The 27975-nt window shown below is 40.4% G+C and overlaps 1 protein-coding gene across 2 annotated transcripts in view; it reads left to right on the top strand.

Annotated features, from left to right (window-relative positions):
* CFTR (CF transmembrane conductance regulator) overlaps positions 1 to 27975 on the top strand; it is a gene marked incomplete at both ends in the record, with an annotated part of 91007 nt that overhangs the window by 6236 nt on the left and 56796 nt on the right. For both annotated transcript variants that reach the window (XM_082479818.1, XM_082479817.1), the window contains 9 exons: positions 6928 to 7038; positions 8308 to 8419; positions 16483 to 16698; positions 17609 to 17698; positions 19769 to 19932; positions 20407 to 20532; positions 24237 to 24483; positions 26824 to 26916; positions 27447 to 27629. In XM_082479818.1, coding sequence (XP_082335944.1) covers positions 6928 to 7038; positions 8308 to 8419; positions 16483 to 16698; positions 17609 to 17698; positions 19769 to 19932; positions 20407 to 20532; positions 24237 to 24483; positions 26824 to 26916; positions 27447 to 27629 — 1342 coding nt within the window. The remainder of the gene's footprint in view (positions 1 to 6927; positions 7039 to 8307; positions 8420 to 16482; positions 16699 to 17608; positions 17699 to 19768; positions 19933 to 20406; positions 20533 to 24236; positions 24484 to 26823; positions 26917 to 27446; positions 27630 to 27975) is intronic.

The following is a 27975-nucleotide window of genomic DNA, read 5'->3' as shown; positions in this document are numbered from 1 at the left end:
CACCTGCTTTGCGGCACATGTATGTAGGTATATCGGTTGTGGGGGCAGGATGGTGCCAACCTGATGTCTGGGTAATAATATGTTGCATTATGTCCTCTAAAATAAATAAATCAAAGGTCAAATTAAAGTGTAGCGTATAAGAAGACTTTAGTGATACACATTGCAAAACTTTGCAATGTAAATTGCATCTACATGCAATTCAACTGCCTTTAATGAGAGAGGGTGAATGCCTGAGCGAGATGAGCGAGAGCTCACAGTCTGTGTTTACATATCACTCCCTCTCATATAAGCAAAGGGATCTGCACAAGCATTTTCACAGTCAGCAAGTAGCTAAACCAAGGCCACATTGTCATGAAGTTCCTAAAATTAGGAGACAATAAGTAGGCTTTTAAGATGTTTAAGAAACGGCATTGTTTTTCCCTTGAAACCAGAACCCTCCTGCCTGTCGGCTATGGCTAAGCATCCTTCCTTCAAGAGAGGGTAGGTGGGAGAGGGGATCGACCCTGAAAGGCAGTGCTTGGGGTGGCCTCCTGCGGGACTAATGCCTTGATTCCATGGGCAAGGCATTGCCCGTTTTCTCCTTAGGAGAAAATCCTAAATGACAGCTGGGAAAAGTACTCGGTTTCAGGTGTATTCCCATGTTTTAATATTGTTATCTATCTTTTAATAAACTTTTTTTTTCAACTTTTAAAAATAGAGGTTATGAACCTTTATTGTATTGGAGTCGATCTGATATTTCACTTTAACTTGTTTCAACTTAACTCAGTTTAAGATTAATCTATAAAATCTGAGGTCCTTTTATTTCTCTGGAGGTAACAAATACAAAGAAAACAAAACAAAAAAAATACCAGTGTCACTTTGCTCAAAGCCCAAGATCAGTTTGGAAATCAAAAGCTATGAGAATTCTCATTAACTTGCAAGGTTCAGGCTGAGGAGTAGCAGCATCAAATACCAGGATACGGAGAAGATGGCAAAGAGCAAGAAGTAAGAGAAGCAGCCCCTAATTCAGGATTAATTCCATATTACTGTAGAGGCGATTTACATTTTGATGCTTGGTATTTAAATAAAAAAAAAAAAATCTTTCTACTCTCCCCTTCCCCTGTTTGAACTGCCGCAAATGTGTTTACCAGTTTGTGAAGGTTTTTATACCTGATGACATATCAGTCACTGGGGTTGGAACAAATTACAGATTTGGAAGGGGCCATTGCACCCGCTGTGCAACTGTGTGCCAATTTGTTATGAAATGTATCTATAAGTGCATGGCTAAGACAATGGAGTGCTAAATTGGGTGGATTTTGTTGCTCTCACATTAGTGACACATCTGGGAGATTTTAAAATTCAGTTCAATCATGAATAGCACAGCTCTGCAACAGTTTTGCTGATGCAAACTTTCTGCAACGTTCCTCGGTCTTTCAAAGGACTAGGAGAAAGAAATCTCTTTCTCTTATTCTTGCTATGGGATATATAACTGAGAAAAAGAGTGAAGATGAAGAAACATCCATTCCTGGCCAGTATCACTGTAGATATATGCTGAAACAGCCTTGCAAACACTGTTCATAGCACATCATGACCACTATTTTATTTTGATAGCTTCGTTAAAGAAATATTTGAGGCATATATTACAATTGACTTTGGTATCTGAACAATCAACAGATTTTAATACATTGAATGTATTCTGTCCTTGCATCTCGCACAACTTAAATATCTTTGTATCCCTAATGTGCTTTGTTTTCTCTCAAAAATAGCTCTTGGTACTTCTGCAAACGGAAATACTTTGACTACCTTACTAACTGTAACGAAAAAGTATTGAATTTCTGCTAAAAATCTGAATCCCCCAAAGCATTTAGAAAGTAGATAACAAACTGAGTAAGTGTCACTTTGCAAAAACTGGGCATAAAAAAGCAAGTCTTTCCCAAGAATTGCTGTGGAGTAATCCTAATTAAGATTTGCTATTGAAATCCTGGGGTTTCAGCAGAACATTGATTATTCTTAAAATGGTGCTGCTCACAGCTAGTGGCAGAGTCGATACTGCTAAATATTTTCCATGTCAAATAACACCTCAAGGGGAAGAACTGTTTATGACTGAAGAAATTTAAATCTTAATTTTTGTGATCTGGGGGAAAACAAAACAAAGCAGAAATTAGTAGGGCTTGCATTTACCTTCCATTGTTGAAACCCTGCAATAATTATATGTAAATATTAAGCTCAGTGTTGCATTTGCTTGTTTTTAAAGGGGAAAAATGCTCAAGTTTTATTATAGTTTTTAAAATATATAGCGTGCTATTTCAGCAGGTTACCGTTTGACACAAAATACCTGCAACCTCACTCTATTGAGGGTAATTTCGGCACAGGAATTAGTCTGTGATGCCTGGCAGTTGTTCTCCGTGGCTGCGCTGACTTGTCCCATCTGTTAGCACGGATCCTGCAGAGCTGGGGTCACCCTTCACGGCAGCGTTGCAGGATGCTCAGAGAAGAGGGCTTGTGGTGCAGATGCTCTTCTGGAGAAACAGTTTCCAGCATAGTAGAGCTGTACAGTACAAAGTAAGGAACAATTTACAATTTGTGCTGCCGCCGGAGTGATGGTTATCTTCTGGGAGAGGATGGAAGTGCAGAGTCTCTGACAGAGTTCCGGTCTGGTTTCACCCTTTGGGAATGTCTGAGATCTATGTGGTACCTCGGTCTTTTCCTGCTGTCATTAGGAATTCTGGGCTCTACAAACACCTTGTAAAACTTAAGTTCCAAATCATTGTAATTATGGCTTGATTATGTTCCCTGCCCCCTCTCCCCTTAACTGTTAAAAGAAGAGATAAGATAAAGCCAGAGGCACTTTTCTTGCTCTGTCTCCATCAAGATTTAGGTCCAGTTCCTTAGGAGGAATGTATATTGTGCACAGTTATCAATGCTTTGTAAGAGAAGCGAAGCCATGGTCGCCTTTGCGCTGCTCAGTAGATACTGCTGTGGTGGTGCACAGGGCACCTGTTGAGATGGTACCAGCCTGATCAGGGCCCCTTGCAGGAGAGCTGCTCTGCTTTGCAGGTCTTGAGTAGCCCATCCCCACTGCTCTGTCACTGGCCCAACACCCCGTGGTGCTTCTTGACCTGAAGGGCCTGATGGAGCCAGGGAATCCCTGCGGCCGGGAGGAAGATCTGGGCAGTTGGCTTAGCAACACGGAGGCTCCTTCTGTCTTCAGTGCCATGCAAAGCAGCCTTACGGGAGAGTCAAATCCTATTGACAAGTTATCAGTCGGTGTTAATACTCTCTGGAAAGCCAAAGACATCTGTCCTATCGGTACAATTTGCTCAAGTGGCTGAACGTGCTGGAGAAAGAAATAGCTGTGGTAAGAAATCTATTGTATATTGCTAAAGTGAATGACAAAGAAATGGTCGTTAGAAATCTACCAAAAGAGAAGTTAAAACAGCGTGTTGTGAATATGGTATTTACATATCAAGCTTGTAAGTTATTTTTTGCTACAGGCAGTCCATAATAGAGGTGGAACTTGTTTCCCTTCTTTTCTTCTTTCCTACTGTACACCCTTGAAACTTGTCCCCTGCTGGGTTTCGTGTGTGTGTACCCATAATAACATTCCTAGTTAGTGGCAAAACTCTGACAGCACTACAGGTTTCTCTGTGAAAGAGTTCATTAAATGCCAGCCAGTAATCCGGTGGCATTTGCTAACATAATGCTGTAAAGCCAATCTGTTTCCCTTCCTTCTTGCTCTCTTCCTTTCAAAAGAAATTTCTCGTTCTCAGCAACCACAAGAAGAAAAAACCCAGAATTAATGCTGGCAAATCATTTCTATTAAGCCAAAAAAGAGAAGAGCCATATTCATTGAGAAACTCTGACTGAGCTGCATTACCTGGTGACAAAGAAACATTGATAACTACAGACTATATTGCCAGTTAAAAGAACTTTAGAGCCATTTTGCATTTCAAATCTTTGCAAAGAATCTGAAGCCTAATGGTAAACGGGATGCTGTTGGAACCTGGCAAAAGGTTGGGTTTAGGAGGTATTTATGTGTTCTAGGTCTAGTATATTCCTTTTAATAAAATATATACTGTCTCCCACAGTTCCTGACAGCACAACCCAAGCAGCTGTTGAAAATCTACCTTGAGACAAACAGCACGTGACAGGCCAGCTCCTCCCACGATTACCACTCCAACCCGAAGCCACTTGGCACAGCTCACAAACTGGCCAGAAGTAGTTAGGGTGGGACTTCCGAGCAAGGCCAGGGCAGCTGGGAGATGAACATCTCTGCGCGAGCCCTGCCGGCAGCCTGCGGCAGGAACCTGGCTGCAGACTAGGAGGTCCCTGGAGGAAGGGGTCAGCAGCGCTCCTTCCTGGCTGAAGGAGTTTGTCTACCATAGTTGCAGCTACCCTGATGAGCAGAGAGATGAGGACAAGGACTGCGCTAAATTGAACTTGTTGGCTTGGGAGAGGAGGCTGGTTTAGGGACCGCGTCATTTGGGTGGTGCTGATAAGTGCCCCTGGTTAAAAGCCGAGTAGACCAAGAGACGTTTCTAGGAGTACAGGAGATCATCTAAGCATGCTGCCTTCCCCAAAGATCATAGAGCCTCTCTGCTCGCTTTCTGAATGCCGTCACGTTTTGTTACTTCAGGCCGTGGCAAAATGCCAGGGTAGGTGCTAATCAAACGTATAACTAAAATCGAATGTGTGGAGGGAAACAGTGCAATGAAAAATGTTTTCCCAACTCATTCAAGGCCTGAAACTGTAAATGATTCTCTTTTGTCAAGACAAGTTGGGAATTGCTTATTGCAGTCTCAAAGTATTATTAAGGGGCTCAGCAAGGTTATTGCTTAGCTACTGTATTGGGAATTAAAGAGGTTGCTTAGGAAGTACTGTTGCTTACTTGCATTAGCTGCAGTAGTGGTTTAGTATCCCATCACTTTCATTCATTTTATCATTGCCAAAATATCTGTGTATACAGAACTTTCGGTGAAGCCAGTCCATGACAGCTTTTGTTCCTGCAGGACAGGGATTAGCCATTTCTGCACAAGATGTGCACAAAGCCAAAAGCAACTGATCCTTTCTGCCATCGGGAGATGTCAAAATACAAATCAATAGCTGATTTATGACTTGCAGTGTCCATCAAAGACTTTTACATAACGGTATTATTTTAAATTGAAAAGTATTCTTCTAATCAATCTGATTACATCCCTGAAAACATGGGCCCCTGTTTCCCGTAGCAATAAAGTTTCTGGGTGTTTTACCAATGACTTTCCGAAGCGGACTTTCCTAGCTGCCTTGCTGTAACGTACCATGAATTTTGTGTTATTTCTCAGCTACAGTGGTGTCAAAGGCTGAGACAAAGCCCGTATGATTCATCTGAAACTGTAGTCTCATTGCAGAAATGAAGGATAATCTTCTAATTTCTTAGAACACATTCTCTTTGCAGTGTGTGCAGTGGGAAATATCTTTGTGCTTTACTGAATTATGGGGATTATAGACTGGTGTCTCCTTCGATTCATAATTTTCTTAAAGTAAATGTGAGAGTGTGCATGTGTGCCTGCACAGTTGCACACAAATAGGCTTTAACTGTTGTGCTGAGGTCTTTTTGCACTTGTGTAGTGTCTAATGATGTTCCTTTACCTTCGTATCGACCTCTTGGCACTATCAGAGGCTGCAATTGAGAACGAGGATTGCTTTGTGTATATGATACATGTTCTTACATGCATACGAGTAAGCATTTCCAATAAGCTGTTTGTATTTTCTGAGTGACCGTTGGAAACATTATTGCATTTCTTCTGCAATTTTGTTAACTGGTGTCTGTAAAGACAATTCAAAACAAAAAATTCAGAAATGATTGAGGGTTTGCAGATCATGACTTTTATCATAATTATAAATCATGCAGATTTTTCTTTTGCAAACTGTGTGTATGTGTGGAAGCATGGCAGCAATCAGCGACAAGCTACTTCTTTTGCAGGCATTTAAGTTTTTTTAAGGAAATATTTTTTAACAATGGCAGTAAAACAGAAACTCAGTTTCAAAATACACCATTAGTTCTTATGTTTGCTTGTTTAGGTTTTGTTTTAGTCCTGTGCTTTCGAAAAGATGTCCAAACAGAACCTGCTGCAAAATTTTGTACAAGTTGGCACTTGGGGATTCATAGGCCTTTCAGCAGCTGAATTGTTCGATTAAAATTAGTAAATACTTATGAATATTTTCTCTACAGAGTAGCTATTCTAGAATTTTTTCCTGCTTTGTCTTCATTCAGCGTATCCTTTAAATTGATATTAAATTTTTAAACATGACATTTGAAAAAAGAAATGCAAAATGTTTACATATGATGGACACAATGAAGATCTTATGAGGAGTCCTGTGAAAGATCTCATCCGTTGTTAAGTGAATGCTGTGATGTAAGCTGTCAAAGGAACACTCAAGCTATATTAAGATTTTCTGTCTAATAGGAATGAAACCTATACATCCAATTTACCATAGTTCTGATTTATTATTCATTTATATGGACATAAGACATATTTGGAAATACAGTACAAAGGTCTCAGTCCCCTGTTTATTTGTCTGCTACTGACTGAATGAGAAGTTTGGGGCATTATCCCACCACAAAACTGATAAAATGCAACACTTTTGCAATTTTTCTTTTAATGTTATGTTTGTCAATATAGTTTTGTAAATATGATGCAGAGCTGCACTATATTATGTCCTATTGTGTGTGTGTGTGTGTACGTGCGTCCGTGTGCACATAGACATACTGGGGTGCTGTGGACAAAATATTCAGGGTGAGACAATGCAACTCCAGAATTAACCTCAGAAACTGGTAATTTTTTTTTTTTTTTTGGCTTAGATGCACAAAACCAATTTTGTGGTGTGGACAAAATATTCAGGGTGAGACAATGCAACTCCAGAATTAACCTCAGAAACTGGTAATTTTTTTTTTTTTTTTTGGCTTAGATGGACAAAACCAATTTTGAGAAAGGGTTACAGACGACGATTGGAGCTGTCAGATATTTATCAAATCCCTTCTGCAGACTCTGCTGATAATCTCTCTGAAAAACTAGAAAGGTATGAAAGATTCATGAAATAACTTGGTTTCAGGAATCACACTGCAATTTTCATTAAAAAGCTGTTGGATAAAATGTTTAAATAGCATTGGGAGCAAGCTGGTTGCACCCACTGACTGGGTCAAGTGTGTTCTCATTCAGCACACAGTTGTCCTTTGGAGCTGACTGGAATCCTTGGTGCAGATGTATTACCTAGATGCTCTGAATTACGATATACAGGTACCTGTGACATTTGTCCATTGACTAGCGAGGCTAAACTCACAGTTTCAATGTTAGTTCCCTGTTCTGCTGTTCTTTCTTCCCAAAATATCCTTGTAAACCCTTGTATTATTTTTTTCTTCAACCAAATGACATTCTTAATTTCCTTTGATGCCACTGTTGAAAGACCGATTGCTTCTGCAGAATACATGCCCTGACTTTCCTCTCTTCTCTACCCTATTTCAGTGGGTCCTAACTGAGAAACTGTGCTACACTTGGGACTAAATCTTACAAGTGCCTAAATCCGGTCCCTCTCCCCCAGCCTTTGGTGTAGTTTTCCCCGGTGTGCTGGGGCAGCTAATGTCTGTTCTGTTGGGCCAATCCAATTAAACTTAATTGCAGTGTGACATATGTATTCAAAACTGGTGGAAAGTATTGGCAACATCGGTATGCTTAATGCATTTTGATAGTTTATAGATGGAATGTTCCGATTGTTTAATATTCTGTTGAAAAACGGGGAAAAGAGCTGAGGAAATTCATAGGACTGCTTTAATCTGTGAGTTGAATTTTGACTAAACCTGCTTTTTGTATGTAACGTTGCTTCTGATCAACATTTATTATCAAACAGAAAATTATTGTTCCAGCAACACGGGTTAAAAATAATGCTGTGTAGTAGAAAAGTCACATTTTTGATGCTTTGTTGGTGTTTTCTTTTTTGCAGACTGGAAGAGCTCCAAAACGTTTATTTGCCTGTTATTTGTGCTTTGGTCTTAAGTACAGCGGGTTTCCTTAAAACATACAATGTGACCTTTTCATGAATTAATTCCCTGCAGGGTGATGTATGGCTGAGTATTTAAAACTGCCAAATATGTGGCTGAACTAGGTTTGAACTTTTATTGATCTACCAAGTCAAAGAGGGCCAGGTCTTTGGGGTCTCTGCAAAGCTTTCTTTCATCAGCCACCTTAGTTAAATCTCCTTGGATATACTTGAGTGAATTGAAGTATGTCAGAGCCGTAGACCCATGTATTTGCTCACGCAACTTAATGGTCTTGTTTTTCGGTTCCTTTTCAGAGAATGGGACAGAGAGCTGGCAACTTCAAAGAAAAAACCCAAACTTATTAATGCTCTTCGACGATGCTTTTTCTGGAAATTTTTGTTCTATGGAATACTGTTATATTTAGGGGTAAGGTTTGTTCTTCTCTTCAGTAAACGTTTAGTGTTCCATAAATAGATTCAAGTCTCAGAGACTGTTAAATTAATAGAGAATCCTGTGAATAGCTGCAGATTTTGCTCTGTGTATCGCTTATAAAGATGATAAATACAGAGAGATACTCATGGACCTTCATAAAAAAAGTATTTTCTGATACTGTCTTAATATTTTTGAAACATACATATTAATAATTTTGAAATGTACGTAGTGCTAGGTGATGGCATATGCTCCTCCAAGTACAGGTAGAGCACCTGAATTTTTCTATCGCTGCTGAAGCAAACAAATTATTTTCCCACGTTATGTTTTTTAAGAGGTTTCTAAAGAATTTTCTACCCTTACGTTAAAACGAATGACAGTGAAATTTCACACAATTCAGTCAATTTTGTCAAAATGACTGTCAAACAGCCTCATAGTTAAATGTTTTATTCAGGTTTATGTATGCAATAAACAGGTTGTCTTCATTAGTAGTAGCGATTCTGCATAAATAACCCTGTGAAATATGCTTGGATCGTGGTGCTGTTAGTGCTCCAAAATGTATGATGAGGAACTTGATGTGAAAGTCTGAACTGATTATGTTTATCACCCTTCCAACATGTTAGTTAGGATTACCCCGACTTACCAAATGCCACCTGTTTGACAATCCTATCACCGGGGTTAGGAGCTGTGAAAATAGTTTATTATTGATGGTGTCTCAGTGGGTGTGTTGGATAGCCAGACTGTGAATCCGAAAATTACCATTAGCCAATATGCACGTTCAATATCCATGCTATTTTCAAGTTTCTGCAATTTAGTAGTAAAAGTGAGATATTAAACTCCACGCTTCTCTGTTCAAAATTCTGTGGCATCAGAAACTGCAGCTATAACAGCCCAAATGGCTTGCAGTGGTTGGTTGTACTCAGCCAGTCAGTGTTTTCAGATGGGAGATGGATCTCTAGGCCAGATTTTTATTTTTGGAAGGTTGATACAGAAAGGAACTGATTCCACTGGCATTAGTGTTGAATGTGCTCTAGTTTAGCTCTACTTTCAAGATCATGGATTGGGCAGAAGAAGAGTGTGAGGGAAATTCATGGAAAATAGGTCACAAACATCTCTGAAGTTCAAGTTGCGTGCTATAAAATCAAACTTCTCTTTTCTTCTGCCTTCCTATCAAGTACCCCAAGAAACTATTCTAAGAAAATAGCAGAGTTATAGAAGTGCAAACCTTCATGCCTTAATGACCCCTTTCCCAGGCAGGAAGGGGAGAGTAGTGTAGCGACGTGTCATCGTGTCCATGAACTTGCTACTGATTCCTCTATAGAAGGGAAATTTCAAGCTGGGTAGATCTTCTAGTAGGTAGATGAAGAAAGATGATAATCCGCTCTATGGCAGCCATGTATGTGTACGCTAAGTGAAACCACACTGACACCTATACTCTCACACTTTAATAATTCTGTATAAATCATTTGAAACATAAATAAAAATATCCTGAAAATTAAACCACAAGTCCTTAACTTCATGCAGACTTTTCAGCACTAAAAGGGAACTTTTTAAGGGTGAAAAGTTTTAATGCATCAGGCAGCGTTTCAGGTCAAAGAACATTTTTCAGGTTAAGCATCGAATTTGGAGCCTGATTTCTGCTAGTTTTATGCTGGAATTGTTCCACCCCAATAAACTTCCATGGAGTCCCTCCTGTTTACATGGCTGTGTAAAAGACAGGCTGGTCTTGTAGTTTATGAAATAGATAATTTTTTTTAGGGTCCTGGGATGAAAGGCCTGTAAAATATTCCTAAGTGTATTAATTTGGACTGCTAACAATGCAAATGTTCTGGTTTAGATCACTGTTGATTTGATTTGGATAATTAATAACGGACTACAATTTCACTTCCCCTAAGGGTTATGGAAAAACTGACAGCTTCTTTCTCTTCTAACACCGTGTCCAGGGGAAATGAGTACCAGTAATAGAATCAGAAAGTCACAAAGCAAAATGGTCTAAAGAAAAAGGAAGACATTCTCTAAAGAAAATGGAAATTGCTTCCCTCAAAATGCAGCATTCACATTCTTTTTAGTCTATAAAAATTTAGGATGTAACACATTCTGTTATGCTGCTTTATGGTTTCAAAATAAAAAACCCCAAACCCTATAGGTCTTAATCTTTTGCAATCACATTTAGACTGTCCCCGAGTTGTAGCTCATAAAGAGCAACTCTGAAATTTCTCAGCACCAAGGTTTGATTTGAAAAAAAAACCAAAACAAAACCTAGAGTGAAAAAGTTCTTTATCCAGCAGAAAGAAGCGAAAAGATAAAATGTAGATACACTCCAAGCGTGTGTACACAAATTCTAATTAAAAATAGGGGAATCGAGAATTAGCTTCCAAGCCAGCTTTGTTCTCTCCCGGTTTAAGTCCCTCCAACTTCTGGACTCTCGTCACTAATGAAGAGCCTCAGGTCTCCTCTCACTGCCACTTAGTCTGAAGTCTCCACTGCTGCAGATCTGGTTTGGAGACACGCTGTGCTTGCCTTCTCCATACACAAGGGCTGCGCAAGGAGAAGGGAGAGGAGATGGTGGTTATGGTGCTGCCTGTGGTCACTGCGGAGGGCTTTTCCACATCAAACCCTGGGCTACTCCCTGGCTGCTTGAGTGTTGCACAGGACTGGCAGGAGGCAAAGTAGAACAGAAGTTGATGAGTCAATTAATTGTTCGTCTTTGTTCAGGTAGGGCAATTAGCCATCTAGGACAGAGCCTCTTGCTAACTAAGGGGCTGTGTAATAACCCTTCTCGCTATACTCTTTCACCTTTTCTAGTGACTCTTCTCTGGGACGAGACGCTTTCTTTGTGGACTTCTACCCAATTCTGTCTTTTATTTCCTCCTGCCATCTCATTACCGCCTTTAATTTTTTTAACCTTTTTCCTCACCAAGCCAGCAACTCCTTATTCATGTCAGGTTTGCATTTAAAAAATATGATGGCAGTTCTAGAAATTTAGCCTACCATACACTATAATAGGTGTTCCTGCAGAGTCTGCCAGCCGAAACTTTCGTAGTAATGCAATCCTATTAAAAGTTAAGCCATGTCTGTGGGATTTTGCAGGCAGTTTTGAGGATAACTTCCTTTCCCAGAGTACAGGCAACCGAGATGTATGTGGGCATGCACGTGTGGGTCTGTGCAGGGTTGATTTCTCCACATGGACTTTTTTAATGGAGTACAATTTTAGACCAGGTGAGGACAGAACAGGACTGCAGGATTTTTGAGTCATATTCTTTCTTTGTGGTTTCTTTTTTTCATTTTTTCATTTCTTTAAAAAATTGCACATATGTTCAATTCAGCACATAGGAAACAAAATCTGCACCTTTCACAATGAACATGGAAACGTTAAATCTTAGTTTAAATTCTTGATTCCTTTATCGTTAGTCTTCCTGGATGTCATCTCCAAACACGTTGAGGAACAGGAAGTTATTGGAAGTGGTCAACATGGATTTACCAAGGGTAAATCATGCTTGACTGATCTGATAGCTTTCTATGATGTTATAACTGGTTGGCTGGATGAGGGGAGAGTCGTGGATGTCATCTACCTTGACTTTAGCAAGGCTTTTGACACTGTCTCCCATAATATCCTCATTAGGAAGCTGAGGAAGTGTGGGCTAGATGAGGTGACAGCGAGGTGGATTGAGAGTTGGCTGCGGGACAGAACTCAGAGGGTTGTGATCAGTGGCACAGAGTCTGGTTGGAGGCCTGTAACCAGTGGTGTCCCCCAGGGGTCAATACTCGGTCCAATCTTGTTTAATATATTCATTAATGAGCTGGATGAGGGGACAGAGTGTATCCTCAGCAAGTTCGCTGATGATACCAAACTGGGAGGGGTGGCTGACACCCCAGAGGGCCGTGCTGCCATCCAGCGTGACCTGGACAGGCTGGAGAGCTGGGCAGAGAAGAACCTAATGAGGTTCAACAAGAGCAAGCGCAAGGTCCTGCACCTGGGGAGGAAGAATGCAAAGCACCAGTATAGGTTAGGGGTGGACCTGCTGGGAAGTAGCTCGGAGGAGAAGGATCTAGGGGTCCTAGTAGACAGTAAATTATCCATGAGCCAGCAATGTGCCCTTGTTGCCAAAAAGGCCAATGGAATCCTGGGCTGCATAGGGAAGTGTGTGGCTGGTAGGTCGAGGGAGGTCATTCTCCCCCTCTACTCTGCACTGGTGAGGCCACAACTGGAATACTGTGTCCAGTTTTGGGCTCCCCAGTTCAAAAGGGACAGGGAACTGCTGGAGCGAGTCCAGCGAAGGGCAACTAAGATGATTAAGGGATTGGAGCATCTCCCTTATGAGGAAAGGCTGAGAGAGCTGGGACTCTTTAGCCTGGAGAAGAGAAGGCTGAGGGGAGACCTTATTATGGCGTACAAGTATCTAAAGGGTGGGTTGAAGGAGGATGGAGCCAGGCTCTTTTCAGTGGTTCCCAGTGACAGGACGAGGGGCAATGGGCACAAGTTAGAACATAGGAAGTTCCGTTCAAATACATGGAAAAACTTCTTTATGGTGAGGGTGGCAGACCACTGGCAGAGGCTGCCCAGGGAGGTTGTGGAGTCCCCTTCCCTGGAGATTTTCAAGACCCGCCTGGATGCAGTCCTGAGTAATGTGCTCTGGGCAACCCTGCTTTAGCAGGGGAGTTGGACTAGATGATCTCTAGAGGTCCCTTCCAACTCTGAAAACTCAGTGATTCCGTGATTCATTTTATTGAAAGCTGCAAGAGGAAAAACGTGCTGCTAAAGGTGCTGGTGTTCTTTTCAGGCCCTGCTCACGGAAATTAATGGGAGCTTTGCCATTAATTTGAATGAGGACAGGATGTTGTGCCGTATTGGCATCGGAGCAACCAAGTTGTGCGTTCTTTTGAACTTCATTTTCCTTCCAGCTCTTCTGTTGTCTAATCCCTGAGCCGTTTTCACGGCACCTTTCTTGGAGCGTGGTTTAAACTCTGCTGACATCCCTGCTGTTTGTGTAGTTGTCTTGCAACGGGCATCACAGCTTTGCTCTCATTAGGTCTAGTAGTTTTTCCGCCTCTCCCTTTCCCCTCATGCGCTGTAGGTAATGATGTTATTGCAAGGTGGACACTTGCGCTCCGGCCCCCTAGAGTACTACCACTCTCCCTCGTAAATAACGTTGTGTTTAGGCACGGTGAGTTACTGCACTTAATGTATCTGCTCCCCTGCTGTTCGAAACAGCTTCCACGCTTCACCTCATCAGCAGATGCTCCTTGCAGTTTAAAGAAAAGGTGGTATGGCGGCGAAACAAAAATCTTGCTTTTTAGCACAATCCTGGCTAACAAATTGGGTGCTTTGCTGTGAGGATCAGTTTGATTCTACTTACGTTTTTCTCTTGTGTTCATCCCCATGAAATATATATTTCCACTCCGGCACAGCAGCTGCTAACATTACCTTAGAAATGGTTTTAGTATCATATCCCAAAGGACCCTAATGAGGATTTCCTGAAGTTCTCGCATATAGGTCACGGGTGTGAGTGAGGAGGCAGGGAGGGATACGAAAGTTCCAAAGCACTTCTTGGGCATACGCCAAAACAGAGATGTGCATTATTGTCTTCAAATGCAGAGTGATTGAGCATATGGGGGATACACGTAATGTAAAAGTTCTCATTGCGTAAGAATAACCATACCAGGTCAGATTAGCACGGTATCCTGTGTCATACTCTTATTTCTCTTAAGATCTTTCCTCTTTTAATTAAGATTTCTGTGAGGGGGACGTTTCTGAGTTTCTCAATGGCCTATGATGAATTCAGAGGGAAGAGCAAGGACAGGAGAAGGAAAAATACAACTCCTGAAAACCGGATTTTCTGTTAGGTGCACAAATCCCATGCCTTTTTTCAGACAGGTCATTCTAATCAATTTATTTAACCATATTTATATCAGTGTGTAGTTTTGAGGTTACAGAGGAAAAATGAAAAACAGGTAGTTCTGCTTTCATTTGTATGTAGACTAGATAATAATATCTTTGGTAAGTAAGCTGATAAATCCCCACTGTAAACCAGGAGATTTTTACGCCCCATGAGACAGCAAATGATTTGGCTTATTGCCAGCCATTATTCTACCCTTAGTCTGTTAATCACCCTTTTATCCAGCGAGCTAGGCATGTATGCAATACCTTTATAGTCACAACAAACAGAGCAGCAGAGAGTGGCATTTTCACTGCAATAAGAGTAAATACCAAAAAAAAAAAAAATCTTGCTATTTTAAGCCTATATATAAAAGCTTATCTTGGAATCTCTGAGAGTTTGAAAGCACCGCATTGTCCTTGAAATGTGACTGCTTTGTATTTTGTGAGTTTTGGGGAGTTTTGTTTTGCCACTTTGGGACGCGTATGGTCTAAGCACAGCTGCTTTGGGTCATGTGTGTTTTAATAAATACTCCCCTCTTTGCCTGCTCATAACACTGAAGTCTTTGTCAAAGCCGGCTCCAGGTTTACAGCATTTGTGTTGGGGCAAAGTGATGTTTGATTGGGGAAATGTAGTGCGTAGCACAGGTACGCTATTTGAGATGTAAAATGTCATCTCGTCTGTGGTAAAAGTGAACGATGAATATCAGCTCCACCAAGAGTGACATTCAGAAGGGGTTATGGTACAGGTTGTAGAAGTGCTTGGGAGTGCTCCTGTGTAAAAGAATAAAAGGAACCCAAAGGAGAAGGAAAAAAATTAAAGGGGATTTTCCCAATCTATTTATCACTGTAAAACATTAATTACAGCTGAACTTCACTAGTTCACTTCCGTCTGAGTCTCTGCATAGTGGTCTGTGTGGTTTTCAGCTGGAAGGCAGTACCAACAACTTTTTGCCAGAATTTAACACATCTGTACAAAAAAGAATTCAATAGTTTCTTGCTATTTTTGAAGTTACCAGATTCTTTCTGCTGAGACACAATACAAAGAAGGATAAGGAGACATGCATGAAAGTTCCTAACACTAAGTATTTTTACACAGAATATAACAACGAAGCAAAGGAGCACATACATACTTCATACCCTTCAGAAGCTCATGCAGAAGCTGAAGCAAATTGTTAGACCACAGCACACCGATGTTTTTTTTTGCAGTTTGGGGGGAAAGTTTGGGGAAGGAAAGAAGGGACAAGAGGCAGAGATGGAAAAGGATGAGATTATAGGAGTGAAAGTATGAGAACGATGGGGATGTGAAGGAAGATGGAAGGCAAAGGTGAGATAACGCTAGTGGGGTTTAATTACAACAGAAAAGTAGGTTGGGGACAAATGTAATAGCGGGCTAAGGTAAAGTCAGGGCTATAGCAGATCATTTGGATGCCTTGCAGTTTAGCAGTCTGATAATGCCTCTTTTTCCTCTCCTACTCTGGTTCTCTACTGTGTTGCTCATCCCGAGGTGGGGAGCACTGGGGCTGCCAATGCAGGAGGGACTGGTTTCTCTCTGGACCCTCTGTTAAACTTGCATCCCTTACCATTTACGCCCTCTCATCCTGCTTTGGTTACAACCATGGATACAGTGTCTAGAACTGTTGAGTAGGATGATCCAAATTGTTTATACTTTAATTCCGTTGCTATTTCTGTTTACTTTATGTTTTAGCTATACCTTCACTGAATTGTGCTGGTGGTGTTAATTTCAGGAGCTCTGAGTCTTCCTGTGTCCTCTAAGTCCAGTGAAGCGTAGTAAGAACTGTTCCCTAGGGGCTAAAACAGAGCCCCAGCCTGCTAAACTGGCTTCAGCCGCATGATGTGGCTAATCCATTGCAATGCTGAAAAGCAAATGTGGAAGCTAATCTCAGGTGTCGCTTTTGTAGGAAACGATCAAACTAAATTTACAAACTAGGTTTGCTTTGGGGGAGTAGCAGAAGCATCGCAGATTAAGACAGCAGTGAGTTGTCAGTTCTTCTGTGCAATAACTGCAACTTTCTGTGGTTTGCCCAACAAGCAGACTTGGCTTCCTCATTTAAGATATAAAGTTGTAAATCTCAGTTGGTAGGGCCTGAAATTAAAATGTTAACTATTTTGAAAAAATGAGCAAACATCTGACCAGAATTATTTTTCTCATTTCCATCTGCAGGAAGTAACCAAATCTGTGCAACCCCTTCTCCTGGGAAGAATAATAGCTTCCTATGATCCGGACAACTCTGATGAAAGATCCATAGCCTACTACCTGTGCATTGGCTTGTGCCTTCTCTTCCTCGTGAGAACACTACTCATACACCCCGCTATATTTGGTCTTCAACATATAGGAATGCAAATGAGGATAGCTATGTTTAGCTTGATTTATAAGAAGGTAATTGTTTCATTTCCACTCAAAGCCCAACCTCTGTCTGTAGCCTACGTAATCTTCAGGCCAGTTTGTTGAAAGATTGATAGTTTTGTACACAAAATACACAAAAGAATAATGTGGCTAACATCAGTTTCTGGCAGCTCTCAGTTTGCTAAGTCCAAAGAATTAAATACTCATCTACAGCTGGTTTAACCGAAGTCAGCCTCTGCGTGAGTTCAGACTTGCTGGATATGGGGTGAGATGCCTTAATTGTTCTGCCACTGTGCTCCTCTTATGCACACGTATTGCAAAGGAAGAATAACATATGCTGGTGGCCAAGGAATATTTTCAAAAGAGGATTAGAGGTGAAGATTTAAACAATAAATATAACATAGAAGGGATTGAGTTTGAAAGATACTGTGTGAGATCTCTGTAGCATGAAGAATCAACACATACCGATGCATCGCATATTCACAAATCCAAAGATTTGAAGAGGCGTTTGCTTTTACCAATAAAAAAGCAGCTAATTTAAACAAACACGTTAGTTACTCTAGTATAAAGCTCACTGTGAAAACATCTTTCAAAAATATTTGTCAAGATAAGCACAGTAGGAGATTTTTGAGGATGCACAGCAGCACACAGCATGAATGCTTAATTAAAACTTGCATTTGCATATATATCTAGATACATAAAATATGCAACAGAAAGCAAGAACTAAGTCGATAAATCAATATTTGTAAAGTAATTTAAAGGTTATATTAAATTCAAGTGACATAAATAACAAGTTTAATGAGACTTTCTTTATAGCATAAGCAGAGAAGTGAATTGTTATTTATACTACTGTACCATTGCCTGTTCTTTTTATCTGCTTTTATTCTGTTTTATGGGGACGAGTTACATGAGCATTTTCCCATGGTTTTGTTTTCTTTTACAGATCTTAAAACTGTCAAGCAGAGTTCTAGATAAAATAAGCACTGGACAATTGGTCAGTCTTCTTTCCAACAATCTGAACAAATTTGATGAGGTACGTCATCGGTTGTTTAATCCACTTGGTGATCCACCAAATACAAATGCAATACTTCAAGCTGTTCATGACAAATATTGAGGAAGGAAGGAGCATAAATGACAGACTGAGCTGAGTGCTCACTGTACCTATAAAATGAATCACTGCCTTAAGAAAATGTGTTGGCGCATGGTCATGGAAATGCTTGTTCTGATACTTATGACATCCTTTATCTCTGTTATGGTTTGAGGAACCCACAACAATTTATTGTCGTTTAGACAATTATTCTATCACCCGATGATCCCCCCACACCCAGAAAGGGGAATTGGGAAAAGCCAAGGAAACCCGAGGGTTGAAATATAAACAGATTTAATAGAACAGTACAAAATAATTAACATTAATAGCACTAAAGAACCAATATTGATCCTGACACTAATACAGAATATGCAAAGATTATTCTCAGCCAATTCTATCCGTAGGAAGCTGTGCACTCCCAGCAGTGGACAGTAAATGTCAGACACTGTGAGTGCTATGGCTTCGGGAGGAAGGGAAGGGCTCAGGGGTCTGGCAGCGGGGCAAGAAGTTTCAGGATCACAGCCATCTCAGAAGAGGAGAAACTCTTCAGCAAACTTCATAATCAATATTGAATGTGACGTTCATGGTATGAAATAACCCTGTTGGCCAGCTTGGGTCAAGTGCCTGGGTCTCAGTCCTCCTCATCCCTGCACCTGGCTAACTCAAAAACACCGAGACACATACTATAGCTGGCTATAAAGTAAATATTTTCACAAATTCAGACACTAGAGTCTTCTAAAAATGCAGTTTTCCCACACATTAGAGAGACCTTACTGAAAAGTAAAATTACCAAAAGAGAAATCAATCCTGTGTTGCTCAAACCAGGACATTCTCCTATGCTGATCAGTAGAGGAAACCTAAAATCAAGGTATACCCTAAAAACATGCTTGTTCTACAGTCCAGTGAGAACCTGCCAGGAAACCTCTGGGTTACGCATTTGGTTTCAAAGGGGTCAGAACTTGCTGGTTCAATCTTTCCATCCTCTTTTCCTGATCGATGTACCTTTTCACTAAGGTGTTCCGGTCCATTTCTGGTGTTGAACAAGTGATGACATTCAGCATCCTGTTGCTACTATTACCCACTCTCCCAAAAGTCAGAATAAGTATTTATGTAAAACCTTATTAGGAATCATTCCAAACACATCGGTCTTAGACAATGCTTCCAGTCTCTCCTGTAAAACTTCTCTTTCGTTAAAGACAGAGAGGTAAATCTGTGCTAATGGCTTTGGGGAGTGCAAACTCTGTGAACTTCTGTTCAGCATGTATGTTTATTTGGTAGCACGAGGTTTGCTTCCTATGAAAGAAGCAAGAGCAGAGAGACTGTAGACACATGGCTGAAACTTTAGAGTATATTTACTTTAAGCACTATATTACTACGTGGAGCAATGTCAGCCAGCACTGAGCAAGCTGGGACAAGTGCCCCATCCTTGCAGCAGTGTAGCTGCAGTAACACTGCAGCACTGGCCCTGTGCAGCCTGGTCACAGGATTCGGTCCAATCTTCCCCGTGTGAATGAATGTGACTGAAATAGACAGCAATCTGTTTCGAATTAGTTGTGTTCACTCAACAGTCACCTCTTCACCAAAGTAATGTTTGCCTCCCATATCAGATTAAATCACTCTCGGAAGATTCTTCTGCGTATTTTCCTCATCTTGCAGTGGTTTAAAAAAGCCATCATCGATGGCAAATTCTGTTTACTTTTACAAAGCTGGGATTTTTCCTCATGCATATACATGGCGAAGAGACTATCACAGACTGAACTTTGCCTTACAAAAATCAAAGTTTAGGTGTGGAATGTGTATGCGTTGCTGCGCTGTCATCATAGCTAACACGCAGAAAGCTATGTGCTCAGGATCACAAATCCTCCTTTATAAACTTGTTTTGCTACTGGAAATATTTGTACCATCCTTCATTACATTTTTCAAAGTGTCACTTTAACGACTTCTTCCTTTTCATGTAATTTTCAGAGCACATCTGTAACTTGTATTATTATTCTTTTCTGCTGCGGGCTTCCACAGGGTGTTGCTCTGGCTCATTTTGTATGGATTGCACCTTTACAAGTGGCACTGCTGATGGGACTGCTCTGGGATATGTTAGAAGCTTCTGCATTTTCTGGACTTACTCTTCTGGTAGTCATGGCCTTTTTCCAAGCCTGGCTGGGACAAATGATGATGAAATACAGGTGACGAGATCGTTTTAAAATACTTTAATATATTTTCCTGAAACACTTTGGTTTAAGAAATTTATACCACTTGATTAAGGGTCTCCAATTATGACATTGTTAGAAAAGAGGAGTCCAAAGAGCATCGGCTGTGTCGGGAAAGTCAGGGACAAGCCTTTACTTATTTAGCAGCCGCTGTCTAAACTTAACAAAAGGAAAGGTCTAATGTGCAGTAAATAGTGATAATGCTTTGTAGAATTAAAAGTCCTTGTTAGTGACTTGATTTATTCTTTTTAGAGCTTGTATTTTGTCCTTAGTAAAACAATTACTAGATTTCTAATAATTCCTTTCACATTCTTCATAATAATTCTGTTAAAATAAACATTTTAAGCAGAGGCATATAGGGAAAGTGTTTTCATAAGATATAATCATATACAAACTAACTATACAGGATGAAAAAGATGAAGAATCACCTACTGCCTTTTTGCTTTGTAGGAATAAGAGGGCAGGAAAGATCAATGAAAGACTTGTCATCACCTCAGAAATAATTGAAAATATACAGTCAGTAAAAGCCTATTGTTGGGAAGATGCAATGGAAAAAATGATTGAAAGCATCCGTGAGTAAGTGTTCTCATTTGTTAGTCAAATTTTTTGTGTACTCGGAAAAAAAAATTAAATTAGGTGGCTATGAACACCATCTGTGGTCTTGTTAGTTAAGAAGTAAAGCACACAAATATTAATCCTCCATAAACTAACTGTGCATTCCCACACTGCAGCTCGGGTTTTTTCCCAATTTGTCAAGCTGACTATGGAAGTGAGATTTATTTATTTTTTTTATTTGCTTCCTCATTTATTATAATGATATTTCAGTGGTTAGCTTGCACAGGTAAAACAATTGTGGCATCTGTGTTTGTCTCTGGCCAACCCTATCCTCATCTTACAATAAAAAGCCCTTTTGTGACGGTGGTTACTTAAGGCTTTACAGACCTTCCTATTCTGTGCTGGAGGAAACAGTATGAGTCCTCTGCAGCCATTTTCTGAGAACTGCAATAAAGCTGGTTTTAAATGTTACATGCAATCTGTGAAAGGATTAAAGCAGCACAGCTTCACGTATTCATCCTGCACGATTCCATTATCATTTATTGTCTGTAGATAGCCTTGTATAATGCTTATCTCTTCAATTAATATCGAGAATGAACTGGAACTACCAGACCTGAAGCAGAAAGGAGGTAAAAGAGCAGACCTAGTTAGCCGAGAGCGATGAGGAGGTCTTCGTTACCGACAGGGAGTCCTGGGGGAAGGGAGGAGAAGTGACATATTGATTGATGGGTGGTGCTGCGCTAAAGCTGTCCCGTGTGTTTGTTTAGTCCTTTACAGAGAATTAAAATTCTGTGCCAGGTGTGTGATTGGGAAAATAAAAGAAAATAAAAGAAATATAAGTGTCATATTATCATGTAAATAAAAGAGATGGAACGATATTATTACACAAACACCTTCTTGTTCAGCTGCTTTCTGAAAGGCAATCCAGGGAAAGCGAAGTGTTCTTTACCTTCGGAATATGGAAGATCTTAAAATTTGTAACGATTTACTGTAAACGATCAGAGAAAACCCAGCCTGAATCCAGGCCGGGAGTTCCTGCTTGAGGATGGAACCAGGTTAGGATTCCCCCGGTGTCACTCATCACATGCATTGCTTTTAGGAAATCTGAGACCACGTCTTGTGAGCAAAACCTGTAGAAATGAATTGAATAAATTTTAGTCCACAAAATGGTCACAGAAACCTGGAAGAAGGGCTGTCATTTTATGATGTCTCTTTTCTACAATAATTTATAGTGATTTTTTTAATGCTGGAAATTAATTTTTATTATTATTATGCATGGGTTTTTAAAAGACAAGAATGATAGCAATATTGCAAGATCAAAGTATCTCTCTTCTGCTTCTCTGCACCAAAATACCATATTTTTTGTGAGTGATCCAACGGGTCACTTGGTGAAGACATCACCAGAGCAGGTCAACCCGGGAATGTCAGAGTTTCAATTGAATTTTGCTTGCTGAGCCAGCTCTGCAGGGCCTCCCAATCAGTGGGCTCACTGAGCTGGTAGGAACCGAGACCTTGTGTGTGAAGCCATGCCCGTATTTTAGCAACAGCGTGTTATAACCCAGTTGTTACCAAACTGCTTCCACATGCTGACATTTGCTGATGCAACAGAGTTTAATCAACTCTAATGAGCTAGATAGACCTGTGCCCTTACTCTGGTAGCCTTGAGCTGCCCGGGCTGGCCATCCTGCAGGTGTAGCACTGCCGCAGGGAGACTGTGACACTTCAGAGGGACCAATATGGGTTGTCTCCTGTGTGCCCTCTGAAGTCTGTATTGATAATAACTGTTCTTACCAGGCGTCGGAATAAACATACCTGCCCTGCTGTGGGCTATGCAATGTATTCAGAGAAGTAAAAAACTACAACGCCAAACTGTTCCCCTGAACCATAGCATAGCACTGGAGAAGGTGAAGTCCAAGGCTTTAAGGGTCTATACTTTGTCAGCAGAAGATACATCTTTATATTAAGAAAAGAATCTCAAGCTCATGTATTTGTAACGATTCCTGCAGCATCTCTTCAAAACCAGACATAAGCTAGTCTGCACTATACATGCACAAAGCTTATAGTGTCCCTTGCATCTCTCTCCAAGTGCCCATATTGCGTCAACAAGACCTGTCCCGAAGCAGTGCTTTAATTTGCAGAGCTCTCAAGCCTGTGTCACAGACAGACCCACCTCCGGAACAATTTTCTTGTGACTGGGTCAGCTTGTGGCTGGTACTTGAGAGCATACAGAAAAGAGTTAGTGCTTTGATTCTTCTTCTTTGGAGTAGCGGCCATGTGCTTCAGCACTGGAGGGATTTTTGGTAGCTTCTACCCGGGTAGGACTGGATGAGCACCAACCCCCAAAATCTTTGTTATCCCTATTCAGTGCTGCCACCCACAGTCTCATATGAGCTCTGGAGAGACATCAAGGCCCTTTCTCCAGGGCAGTGGCTACTACGGTGGTGGTGACCTCCATGCCTGGCCACTTTCTTCAGGCCTCTCTTTTGAAATATAGACTTGACAAGAAGTGCTAGGCACCCTCCTCCAAAACTGGCTGAGCTCAAATTTTCTGTCAGGGACTTTTAAGAACATTTTGGCTGACAAAAGTTGGTAGGTGCTGGATGCACATGGAAGTCTCGTGCATGCGTAGTGTGGAGCTCCACACAGCTGCAAAATCCTGGATGGACTTTGCATGCAGATGCTGCCTCAATACTAGAAGACACATAAAGATTACGGTGCTTAGCCTTGCAACACCAGGTATTACCGTCAGCAATGTGACTGTGAACGTCCGCACAGTGTCCCAGCGGTTAGATCACTCTAATGGGCATCTTCGGGTCTAGCTCCATCTCTAGCCCCAGTGAATTGCTCTTGCAGCAGAGCAATGGCTCTTTCACTGCAGCAGAGGTGTCCCTGTTCAGGTGAAGCTGAGCTGCAGGGCACTTGGGGATTGTGAAGTCAACGGGGTCAAAATAGGAGGAGTCAATAGAAAGCTTCAGCACTGGCAGTTAAGGCCACCAACTCAGAAAATGAATTACGCTCCTTGAATTATTCCTCTTTTTATTTAACAGCTTGCTGTAAGATGCGTAGACATTGTGGAAGCAGCTGAGAGTAATCACCAGTTGCATTCCTGATTGCACAGCAGTCAGTAAGCTGTTCTGTAGGCTCAGCTTCTATGGAGAAAGGAAGGGGGAGAGCAGACTCCCTGCCTTCCACCTCTTCGAGCTGCTCTTAACAGATACCTTACTTCATGGGTGAAGCTCTTAGGAGGGAGCTCTGTGAAAGATGATATTATTATTGGGTTGTGTATTGTTCTTAGTTTTTTTGTGGTCATGTATAGCAAATCTGGCATTTCAAAGTATCTTACTTCTAGGAGAGCTATGCACCTAGATGACCAGATGAGTATGGGATGGCGCTTCTGGGATGGTATCATATACCACAGCATTAGATGCTTAAGGATGGTTGTGCCAGGAATTCTAGAGGCTTGTGGTTTATGAAGTATCTGAGTCATGACACAGATCGTTGTTATTTTGTCTGACACCTCTGAATGTTGGTGCCAAAATTTGGCTCCAATTATTTTTTAGGTCCAAAAATTGTTTTGAATCTTGCTTTTTAACTGCAATACTAGAAAATAACAAGTATGAATGAGCCTCTGAATAAATTGTTTTACCGACAGTTCCATCCAAAGTATCGGTAAGATGTAAACTGTGGAAACCTATAGTAATTATTTGTATTTGTTTTTTTAACAGAACTGAACTGAAGCTAACCCGAAAAGCTGCTTATGTGAGATATTTCAACAGCTCAGCCTTCTTCTTTTCAGGCTTTTTTGTGGTGTTTTTAGCTGTTCTTCCATATGCTGTGACTAAAGGAATTATTCTCCGAAAAATATTTACCACCATTTCTTTCTGCATTGTTCTTCGAATGGCAGTGACCAGGCAGTTTCCCGGGTCCGTACAGACCTGGTATGACTCTATTGCAGCAATAAACAAAATACAGGTAGGGCACATACACTAAACTCTTCCCAAGTACGTAAGCTAATTCTTTATAGCATGTTATCTTGTCAGTTGATCAACAAAAGTGCCCAGCATTTATGCAGACTTTCCGAATATACTATATGTTGCTTTGACTACACACCATGAAATGTCATTAGAAATCTTGATATTGTTATATGGTTCCCCAGGCAGCGTAACCACAGGAGTCTCGTGCTACCTGCACGCTGCTTTTTTTCAAACAGTGGCATTTAGTTATTTTTTCTCATTGCAGAATAAGGAGTTTAATAAAAATATATCATGAGTTGTAGTGCTTAAGAGACGTTTTTCCTTCAGAAAAGGAAGTACAAAATTAGCATGTGTTTTATATAGCGCAGCTTCCAGTAGTTGCAGTCACAGGTCTTCTGATTTCCTAGCTATTAGTGGTGAGAACAGCAGGAGATTGTGCATGTCATGCAAATGTGCATCTCATTCATTATGAGTAGTAAACATAATTAAGGTACTGGTCAAATAATTATTACCTACCTTACCTACTGAGATCAATTGCTCATATACCAGCATGAGAGGCTTATCTGCAGAGTCAAATCAGGGTGAATTCTCATTAACTCTGTCTGTTTTACCTGCTGTTTTGAAATCGCTCTCAGGAAAAGAATTCTTATTCTACTTCAGGGTGAAATCTTAGGATTTTTTTTTTTACATATTTATAGATGTTTTTTGTTAAGACATACTTTTTATTATTTTTAGTGTGATAAAAATACCTAATATGGAACTTAAAAGATCTTAATCAGAAATTTGAACCTTAATATAGAATAAGAAGCTGGTATTGGATTTTTATGATTTTCAACTAGGCAGAAATCAAGAAATCTAGCCATAAACCTTTCTGTTCTGTTCTCTTGGGTCCCAGTTGTCCTTGTGCTCTCAGATTCCCTGGGCGTTAACAGAGGTACTCTGTCTCTCCTGTTTCCTGCAAGACCGTATCCAATGCTCTAGCACAGAACTGGCAAGCCCAGTTGTCGTACCATTGCCCTCACTTTGCCAAATGCATGTCTTTGGGGGGTATAACTCTGGAATCCATAAATAAACATCTCTTTGTGGCAGGTTCAGCGTAGACCCCATAGACAGACTGCACAGAATCCCAGAACGCTGATGCCCTTTACTTGTCACAAGAAACATAAACAGAAATAATATATCACTCATACACTTCTCTGATACAATTTCCTCATCAGTTCAGACCGTTCAGCGGGCCAGATATGTCCCCTGGGTTATTGTATTTTTCCTCTAGGTAGACCCAAGTTTTCTAGACCCTGAAGTGTTTCAGGATCAGTGTGCTTTCTCTGGCCATCACTGCTCCAGCAACTCCACTGAATGACACCCCACCCACCCCCCCCCCGACCTTTGCTATGAAAGCCCAGCTATCATTTCCTTTTTTTTTTTTGCATAAACTGTGTGTTTTGGCTTCCAGCTGTTCAATTCCTGCCCTTTCAATCATCTGCTTTGTCCCTTCTGCTTGTTCTACTTCGGAAATTTGCAAGTTTAATGTAGAGAACTGATTTCCCTCCATATCTGTTTAGTTTGTCCCCTCTATTGCCCACATAGAGCTACTTGGTTCTACATAATTTGTAGAGCTACTTGGTTCCACATAATTTAAAAAGACAATTTAGACGAGATGGTACCCACAGACTGCAGAACCTTAACAAAATAATAGAATAGAGAAGTTATCATCTTCCCTACGCTAACATAGGCTTTATATTTTTTCCTAATATTATCCCAGAAGATAACACAAGCGTTGGGTTGCTGACATGTTTCATTTGAAATTACACTACTTCAGCGCTGCACTGGCCAGGATCATTAGCTGCTTTTTTTTTTTTTTTTTCCTGTTGGTAGAGACATCATTCTAACTGTTTTAAACTCTTTCAGTTTTGGAATAGGGAGATAGCAGCACGTAGCTGCTTTATTTCACTGTTTACCAGAGTACAACCTTCCACATCCTACTCCAAAACCAAAGCTTTATTTGAAAAAGATTAAGGTTGGAGTGGTGATGCTGCCTGGTACAAGTCCTGAAAGCAAAGGAAATGCCAAGTTTTGATATTCTTTCTAAACCAGAACAAAATACGATTATGGTTGTGTTTTCACTAGCAACGAAAGAATCGGTAGTTTCAAAAACATTTCCTCTGTATCCAAAAGACATTGTATAAGCTATATTTATGCCTGGCTCTAAGACATCGCAATGCAATAGCACCATCAGAAATATGAGCTAGGGCTCAGTGTCGGCAAGTATGTACTGCTTTGTGTGATACGGCCGTCGTCCCTTACCCATTCCTCTCATCTGCTTTCATGGTGTTTCTAGGATTTCTTGCTGAAAAAAGAATATAAAGCCCTGGAGTATAATCTAACAACCACTGGGGTTGAGCTGGACAAAGTAACAGCTTTTTGGGATGAGGTTAGTACTTTTACCCAAACTAAATTAAAACACAGAGCGTATCTGGTTTACTTTTTATTTGCCTTGGTGTTGTCTAAGAGGAGCAGCGTACAGTCCTTCATTTTAACTGGCTTCAGCTATCAGCAGGCAAGGAATATATGGCAAGTAATTAATGCATGATATCAAATTATCCACAGTTGAGAAATTTTGTAAAAGACCTTTTAATAAGTGTTAAGGCCTGTAATAAGTAGTTCTTTTTGATTTAAGCCAGCCTGAAAACAGTATCAGACTGTGGCACGTATAAACATTGGAAAACAGTTCTATAATAGGCAAAGTTTTCTTTGTGTCCACAAATTTAGAAGCAAGTCCAATTCATACATTAAAAAAATATATATTTGAGAATATAATAAATATGTTATAGATAGGAAAATTAATATCAGAAAAGTAAGTTCATATGTTTTCATAAGTCCATAGTATGATATACATGTCTGTGTATGCATGTTTTATTTATTTTTTATTTACATACAACTACACATCTGTGTATCTTGCAGGGAATTGGAGAGCTGTTTGTAAAAGCAAACCAGGAAAACAACAACAGCAAAGCTCCTACCACTGACAACAATCTCTTCTTCAGCAATTTTCCCCTTCATGCCTCTCCTGTTCTTCAGGATATAAATTTCAAGATTGATAAGGGACAGTTATTAGCTGTTTCTGGATCTACTGGAGCAGGCAAGGTATTTCTATTTCTGTTGTTTCAACAAAAGTCCTAAGAATTTTAAGGAATAATATCATGTTATCTGTGTTGTTATATGTATTGTTACTGTACTCTTGCTATCCTGTGCTCACTGTAAAAATGATGGCTGCAGGAAAAAGTATGGATAAACTGTATTTTTCAATAAAATGGCCAATAGTTATTTGAAGTTTTACTCCATGGACAATATGAGAAAGGGTTCACTGGATAATATTTTGTACATACAAGGATAGAGACTTTATAAAGAAATAGCAATTTAAATGACAAAACTATTTTTCCATAGGAAGTGAAAGGAGATTTGCAGCAATAATACAGGCTGAAACCTAAAG

This window comes from Vanellus vanellus (assembly GCF_965231255.1).
Source record: "Vanellus vanellus genome assembly, chromosome: 1".
NCBI classification, from domain to species: domain Eukaryota; kingdom Metazoa; phylum Chordata; class Aves; order Charadriiformes; family Charadriidae; genus Vanellus; species Vanellus vanellus.
Note: the sequence above shows the minus strand (reverse complement) of the source record. Positions and strands in the feature narration are given on the sequence as shown.